Source organism: Lepidochelys kempii, chromosome 10 (genome assembly GCF_965140285.1).
Source record: "Lepidochelys kempii isolate rLepKem1 chromosome 10, rLepKem1.hap1, whole genome shotgun sequence".
Lineage (NCBI taxonomy): Eukaryota > Metazoa > Chordata > Testudines > Cheloniidae > Lepidochelys > Lepidochelys kempii.
The window spans coordinates 78,734,984-78,743,597 of record NC_136389.1 but is presented as its reverse complement, the minus strand read 5'-3'; the positions used below and the strand labels follow the sequence as shown (position 1 = coordinate 78,743,597).

Sequence of the window (8,614 nt, the reverse complement as noted above, 5' to 3'; positions counted from 1 at the left end):
TCAGTTGGTTTTTATGGCAGCCGGGACTGTGGCTGAAGACACCCACTCGAGAGACCATCGCTGCAGCAATAGATGGGGTGTTGCGCTGGGAGTCAGGAGCCCTGGGTTTTATTCCTGCCCCTGTTGCTGACCTGCTGGGTGAGCTGGTACAAGGTGACGTCACTTCAGTGCCCTGGTTTCCCCAACTGTAAAATGAGGATAATGATGCTGACCTCCTTTGTTACGTGCTTTTTGAGACCCATGGATGAAGAGCACTGTGCAAGAGCTACGTGTTATAACTATTGGTTTCCCCTCTAACCCTTCAACTTTCTTGAAGTATAAGCTGTTTGGGGGCAGGGAGTGTCTCTCACTATGTTTGTAAAACACCTAGCACCATGATCTTAGTTGGGGCCTATAAGAGCTGTACTCTAATACAAATAGATAGAAATACAGTTTGTGTATAAGCCTCCCTCTCTCTCTGCTCCTGTGTGTGCATTGAGAAAAGTTAGTCGTGCATGCTCGCGCTCTCTCTCTCTCTCTTTTTTTTTGGTTAGAATTTCATTGCTGTGGATTTAAGCTACCTTAATACTTCCTAACTTCAGCTGGAAATGTTTCACTGATACTTTTGGAACTTCCCTTTGTACATCTTGTACAAAAGGGACCAACGTTACTCCTTTTCTAGTCCTGACCATGTTGTCTGTGCACGTTCCTGATTATTGGCACAGTGAATTAAATTCAGGTGAACAAGATTCAAGATGTTCCCATATTTAAAACATCCCCCTCCCAAGACAACAAGTCAGTTAAAAAAAAAAAGCCATTTCCTTCAGAACCTGATCACAAAGGATTATTAAGCAGAATAACTTTGCCCTGAAGAGTTATGTTTAACTCTGCAAGACAAATGGTCCCTTTCTTAAAGTGTAAAATAATTTGTTAGCTCTTAATTTGATCTTCTAGAATTAGCATGTAAAGCAATTTTCTCTTTTCTGTCAGTGCAATAAATCAATCCTTTATAGACAGAAATGTTGTTTATATCCTCTAAAGGGGGGGACAGCACATGGAAGCTAGAGTTCTTCTCTATGGCTTTGTTTTAGACAGTAGAAATCTATCTTCAGCATCTTGCATACTGTTGCTCTTTCTCTTACATGCAGTGGGTAAATGCATAACATACTTCCTCTGTAATTCCTCTCTCTTTGAATTGCCTGATTTAGGGAGCAGAGCTCTCTTTTAACACCCATTTGCTCACATGGTAGAAGTTTGCTTTAATTAATTTCCAGTGGACTAAACTCATCCCTGTTTGTATCAATGCACTGACTCCAGTCAAGATACACTAGGAATAGATTTAGCCCAATATATCTTGTTTTTATGGGGGGGAGGGTTTTTTGAATTTCTTTAACTTCTGCCTAACTGTCCAAATCCCCTTCATCTGACCCAACGGTAGATAAGTTTTACCATATTAAATGGGAGATCTTTTCTTGCTCTTTGCATCAGAGGGGGCCAAATTCCTCCTTCTCAGTCATACCAGCATCAATCCGGAGCAATTCAACTGTGCAAGGAAACCCAGTGCAACTCTACTTTGCAGAACCGCTGTTCTATCAAAGCTGCCTCCCTGGGATGCTTTTGCAGAGTGAAATAAATGAAGCACATGCTTTGCATTTGCACAAGCCCCAAACAATTGGTGGAGGGTGCCCTTTCATTGAGCTAATCCAGAGTAAAAATAAAAACCGGCAGTGGTATTTGTAGCTGGGCCAAAGGAAAAGGTTCCCATACAACTTTCTTTCTTTTTTTTTTTTTGGGTGCCCTTTAATTTTATTTTTTTGGTAACTACAGTGCGAACATGACCATCACTTTTTCTTGAGACTCCCCTCGCTGCCTTTTCCTTCATGCTTTGCAAAATGAGCCCGGCTCCCCTGAATCTCGGGAAAGAAAGCAGCTATTCGCCGGTTTATAAAAGAAAGTGCATGAGCCTTTTGATGTTCTCCTGGAATATCCAGGCTCCAGTTCAAAGCCTGGTGGGGCAAGGGGGGGATCCGTTTGCTTTGCCTTGAAATGTCCAGTCGCATAAAGCGCCAGTTGGATCTTTTGTTCCCCAGAAGGGGCCTCCAGGAGAGAGAGGAGTGAGTGTGCACGGGGGGAAGAGAGGGATCGCTGGCCCCGGTGCAGGGGAGGCAGTAATGTTCATGCCTGTGTGTTTGCAAAGAGCAAAGGGAGATGCTGACAGATCCCTGATAGATGTGCAAGATGGCGCAAGCCCATTCCAGCCTCTCCAGCCACCAATTGTCTTAGGCAGCGCTCGCACCATGAGGATCTAGATTGGCTTCCAACCACCCCCCCCCTTTTTTTTCCATTTCGGTGCTTTGGAGCTATTTTGGGGGGCCCTGAAACCCGCTTTTGAGGGGGCTGATTCCCCCCCCCCCACACCACTCCAGCTGGATTTCCCCCCCATCCCCCCGGATCGCAGAGGAGGAGAGACACCAGCCACACCAAAAGTGGATCCATGGCTTCCCCCGGCTCTCCTCTGCCGGCCGGCGTGTTCGGGTTCCTGTTACTCGCCTTCGCGGGAGGTAAGCGGGGATCCCTCTCCTGCCCGCCCGGGGGGTTGGGCGGGACCCACGCTGGGGGGTGACCCCCCGCACCCCATGCCATCTGCCCCGGCTCCGACCTGTCCCTCGCCGGCTCGGAGCGTGTTGCTGAGCCGCTTTCCAGAAGGGGCCGGAGCCCCTCTGTGGCGGGGGCATTTATTTGCACCCGGACACTGGGTGCCTGAATTTCTACCTGGCTCTAAACGGGGGGATGTCGGCGGGGGGCACCAGCGCTGATCCAGCCGCACACTCCCCGCCTGTGTTTTGATTTTCCTGGCTGCTTTGCTGGGAGCACATGGGTCTGTCAACAAGCTCCTTTCCCAGCAGGGAAATTTGCCAAGCAGCCGTGAATACTTCAGTATCGCTGCAAACGGGTCGCGCTCTCTCTGCACCCCCCCCACCCCCTCTCTGGGGCCAGGCAGCACTTGCTGGCTCGGTTGCTATTTTTTCCTCCACTTTGGCAGTTCGTTATGCGAGGCAGGCTCGCTCTTTTCGGGGCTCCAGCCAGCAGCTCGAGAGTCACGGCAGTTACACGGGGAGCTGAATTCCTGAAGCTCAGTGAGGCTCATCCTTGCACTGAAATGCCCTTCTGATTTCATTTGGGTCTGAGTCATTCTGAAACCGGGCCAGAGGTCTGTAAGCGATATTCTGAAGCACCGAGTAAACTTTTTTTTCAACACACGCACAGAGGCAATTTATATTCTGCATTAGCATCCCCATGTTTGCAAAGTTCGACAGGATTTCCCCTTCCAAGCGGGCTCTTATGCGGGGGCGGGGGGGGGTATGCTGGAAAACCGCAAGCTAAGCCATTTAAAATGTTCTCTGGCCAGGTTTTTGAAGTTTAAATCTTGATTGGTGTCAGTGGGGAAGATGGTGTGTAGCTGTGTAGATTGGAAAGAAGGGGGGGGGGGTATACAATTAAATAATGGGGGATTCCCCCTCCCCCACAGATGTTCCTATAGAATTTTCTGATGGCCTGTCAAATTATAAACCGGATTAATTGGAAATGTTCCAACTATTTCAGAAATGCTTTATGTTTAATTGGAAGAAAGAAAAGAATCCCCCTGCATATAGATTCAGAATAGACCCCATGGCATTCGTTATCACTGATAGGAATTAACGCTGGTGTTACTGAGTGATCTGTGATTGCAGTGGTGTTTGCACCATTGCTATTTAGAATTCACACCTGGAAGATATACACACACTGGGGTGTGTGTGTGTGGGATGAATCCTACCATAAAATGCACAATCCTTGTCAGTGGAAATGATAACTAACAGGGTAGAAGTTATAGTGAAAGTTACAAGGGAAACAGCAAACTATTTTAAACCTACAAGTGTTATGCTTTCATGTAATGCTTGGCTTCGGTTCACACAAATGCCAACACAACCAGTAACACCCCCATAGGTGTAAGGCTGAACTACAAAAACATCAAAGGGATTTTCCCCTGGACCTATCACAAACCCTGCTGATAAATTGTAACATTTTCTCCCTTAGTCTGGGTGCCCTTAAAATACAAAATCAATGTAAAAACAGAACCAAGAAAGGCAAGTGATCTTCTTTGGCAAAGGTGGAAAAATTCATGTGGGAAAAGGATTTTCTCTCTTTCCCCCTCCCCGGTTCGTGGAGGAACCTGAACGAAATACGGTACAAGTTGTTTGAGAAACAGCTTAGCCTTCTCAGAACAGGAGAATAGTGTTACACTTAATCTGGGTGTCTGAAAAATGATTAGGAAACCAGGGTGCTGGGTTATTACAGTAATAAACCTGCTGTACAGTTCTTACAGCCAGTGGTGGAAGGACTGTGTGTAGCTCTTGGAAAATATAAAAACAGTGATGAATTGAACAGTAATGAGACAGGTCTCCTTATTACAATCAGCCTGGTATGATTTCTGGATAGATAATAGTGCAATTAAGGTGATTGAAATAATGCTTGGGGTGTTTTTACCTCTTTTTTTTTTTTCCTTGCAAGGTATTGAAAGTTTAACCTTCAAAAATCAAGCTCATTATTAGTTTATTGTCTACTGATCTCTTAGATGGGCATCATGTTTTCGTTTGTATTGCAGTGTGTAGTTGTTTTGGTGACTTTGTGGTATGCTTTCGTGGTCCTTCTTAGGAACATTTGGCTGCGGTTTAAAAGGTGGTGGTTGTTTTTTCCTTCTTATTCTAGGATTTTTTTTCTCCCTCAATAGGCTTAACACTGTAGAAACAGTGAGTGTAAGTTTCTGTGGCCCGCTGAATTTAATAAAACGTTCTATGTGTATGTCAATCAGTAACTCAATGGAAACCTTTTCCACTGTGAGGGAGACTGTGACTCATAGGTTCTGCATAGAGGAGGTAGTGTGTCATGTTGGGCTTTCTTTTTCTCAGGATGCTCTCTCTTTTCACTACATAATGCTTGAGTTCCATCCTCTGTGTTTTTCAAACTTTCCAAAATTAGTGCAGGCTGCCTCTTAAATAAACCAAGTGAAAGCTGAACCGGCTGGGGGCTCAGTTCATGGGATCTGGGTTCAGCTTCAAGACAGTATTTCCTCTTTTTTTTAATTTCCTGGAGTTCTTTGTTCTGGGTGATGGACAGCTTTTGTCTGTCATTGCTGAGCCCTACATTCAAAGAAAGGCACAGGATATGAGATGCACCCAGGTTCTGCTTAGTAACAGCCTTGGAATTAAATGTTGTCATTTATATTTAAGTAGGCTTAACTTTTAAATTATTGAAGCTATAAGCTTTCGCTAATTCCTATTCTACATGGCTTTGTGTTTTTTTTAATGTGAAAAGGGATTGCTTTCTCCTAAATTGGCATAAGACCCTGTCTTTTCTCTTAAAATACATACAGGGTATCTGGTATCATTTCCCTCATAAAACTCAAAGACAATATATGAAATTCAAACCTGCATTCAGTCTTTGTTTCGTTCAGGGAGTTCAGCTTGAGAATGTGTTTAAGTACTAAGAGCTGATCAGTTTTCATTTACAATCAAAATCTCATGGTTAATAAAATGACAGCAAGGGTTGTCTAGCAATAACAAAGTTACATGTAAAATCCGAGAGTGCTGAAAAGAGAGTGTAGAGTATGCCTGCATCTCCGTATTGTGTAACTATACAATGATTGTTGTTGTAATAACATCATTGTTGAGATCCCATGGTATCAGGGTGCCTATTATTATTTAATATTTATATTTCAATGGCACCTAATGGCTAATGCAGATAGTGCCCCATTGTATTAGGTGCTGTACAAACATATAGTCAGTCCCCGACCCAAGTTGCTAGATGAGACTCTGCATAATGGTAATACAGATAGAAATTTTATACATCTTTCTAATCTTTTTTCCTGGTCTTTATTACGTATCAGCCTGCCGTCCTCCTACACCCAAAACTCCCTGTGAAGTCCATTGGGAGTTCAGAGCATGTAAAGAATACAGATTTGGGCCCAGGGTCTATATTACAATCCTGACTCCTCGCCCGACCCCCCTCCATTTCTACACCAGTGTGATTCCACTGGTGTCATTTACATGGCATATGTGAGAGCAGAATCAGGCTCCCAGCAGTAACTTCTGTCAAATGGCAGAGAAGGCGTTTTTATGGTATACGTACAAATGAGGAACTGTCTTTTTTCCTTCGCACTGACTTTACTTTTCTGATTTCCTTCTTTGTGCCTGGAATTTCTCTCTCTCTTCTCTTCCCCTTGGAGCATGCTGAGTGCAGAGCACGGACCCCATGCAGCACCAGCCCCTTCACAGCTATGCTCCGCAGATACTTTAGAAGCAGTTCCATCGAGTGTGTGCTCCTTTATCCCCCCCCCCGTGCGTTCGCTTCCTCACTGCCTAAAAGTAACTCCTTTGTCTGAAGTGTTGAGATCAAGAGAGCCTGGCTTTATCACCATGGCGCACCATTGACATTCAGAGGCTGGCTCCTACTCCCATTGAAGTCAATGGGAACTTTCTTATTGACTTCAACGGGAGCAGGATTGGGCCCGAGCCGTGCGGTTTCTGTGTGAGGAGCAGCATGTCAGTATAGCTCCATGCTGAGCTTCTGGCTTTTTCCTGTTGAAAGCAGAGAGCTAATTCTGCATTGATTAGAGAGCATGCCATGCATTTCATTTTGCAGATTGTAACAGCCTCAGAACATGAGCGGCTTTCTGGTTTTTTGACCCATAATATCACCCTTTTATTTGATCTAACCAGACAAGCCAGGCAAACCTTTTTCAGATTAAGAATTTTAATTTAAATTCGCCTATATCCAAATGCGGTGGGAGGGGAAATAGTCAATTCAGAATTACTTTGGAATCACCAACTTATTTGAACTTTACTGGAGCTTGTCGTTTTACAGAGTTTGGAAACTAATAAATTACAGAGCAGAGCTCATGAAAACCTACCCAGTCACTTTATCCAAAAGAATATGAACATTTTGGTTTTTCAAGGAAATAAAAATAATTGTTGACACATGTTCAGGAGTCACTGGCAAGCATATAAACCCAATGTTTAAGGGGCAGACATGTCAATAATTGCACTTTAAAAGAAGAGTGAGGCAAGCAGGCTGACATATTGGGAAAAGCACATAGCTACTAATCTGGTGTTGCTATTATATCAGATGTCACTGTCCCACCGCAGCCTGCACTTGAGTGGAGCCTAGACACTTAACAGTCCAGACCTGCTGCTGCTGCTTTAGTAATTTAAAACCGGAGTTTCATAGCCGAGGAAAGGATTTGTTTCATTTTTGCTCATTGTTTTGATGAAGCTAATCGTAAAACAAAAGTTGGGATTTTTTTTTTCTTTCTTGGGCAGAAGCTGGGATTGGACGATAAGGGATGGATCGCTGGATAATTGCCCTGTTCTGCTCTTTTCCTCTGAAGCATCTGGCACTGGCCACTGTCGGAAGACAGGATACTGGGTTAGATGGACCATTGGTCTGACCTAGTATGGCGGCTCTTTTGTAAACCGATGCTTTTGCCGAAAGAATCTTTGCAGCTCAGACCCATGCAATGAGTATGAAGGGGAAGAGGTGCTGATATTTCATTTGAAAACAGCTTTGATGTGTGGCCCACGCAACTGATACCCCCTGGAGGTGGAGCCAGTACTGATCAGCTAGCCCTTGGTACTTCGTTATATCTCCATCAGATTGATGGCCATGTTTGCCTCTGTTCATTTTCAGTAAGGTGTGGAATGAGAAGTGATAAGGCAAAGGGAATTGAAGGGGATGGAAAGAGCTAGTGCGGTATCTTTCTTCCTTAAATCCCTTGGGAATTAATAAAACACCCCAAAGATTAAATTAAGGATACGTTGGGGATATTTTTCCCCAAAGGAATCTGCTATGTCTGTCGTAGGGTCACCTTCCAGTCCAGGACTGTCAAGTCCGTGGCTTGGGGAGACTCTGAGTGCGGGCTGTAGACCTGTGATGCTAGAGAGAGAACTGCAGGGTCTCCAGGTGTCCTGCAGTCTCAATACAAAATCCCCTTCACTGCCCTCTTTCTTATCATCCACATGAGGTGCATGGCATTGCTGCCATCAGTTCAGAGCGAGAGCTCTCAAGGACGGTTTCCCTGCCGTCATTCTCCTTGTGAAGCACCAGGCACCCTGGGATGCCAGATAGGGATGGTGTGGCTAGTCCTCCCTTGGAAGTCTTGCAGGGTCCACGTTGTGAAGGATCCAGAAGGAAATGGGGAGCTCTTTGTATCCCAGTGCTATCTCCGGGCATTAGTTTTGATACCTTCAGGTGGCAGTTCTCCCCACAGACAACAGGGCTTGAACCAGCGCCCCTGGAAGTCAGTGAGGAAGGTTCCCATTCACTTTCTGAAAGGTCAGTGGGGCCCAGACACAGGGGTACAATGAGTGTCATATTTGGGGGCAGGAAAGAGTTCCTGACCTGTCACATGGAGCTATTGACATAGTCGTATTTGGAGGGTGAGGAGCAATTGCACTTTGCTCCCCGAGGGACAGAGGAGAAGACCAAGGTGGAGTTGCAGGAGAGAAAGAATGATAAAGAGGGAAAATGCCAGATGTTAAAAAAATGAGGGAGAAGGTCAAGTTAGAGAAGAAAACGGTCTTGAAGGAAGAGTGGGGACCAG

The 8,614-nt window shown here is 45.0% G+C and overlaps 1 protein-coding gene across 1 annotated transcript in view; it reads left to right on the top strand.

Annotated features, from left to right (window-relative positions):
* Positions 1-2,458: 2,458 nt before the first annotated feature.
* IGDCC3 (immunoglobulin superfamily DCC subclass member 3) overlaps positions 2,459-8,614 on the top strand; it is a 258,890-nt gene continuing 252,734 nt past the window's right edge. Inside the window, exon 1 of the mRNA XM_078854705.1 lies at positions 2,459-2,540. Within this exon, the coding sequence (XP_078710831.1) occupies positions 2,474-2,540 (67 nt within the window). The 5' untranslated portion in view covers positions 2,459-2,473. The remainder of the gene's footprint in view (positions 2,541-8,614) is intronic.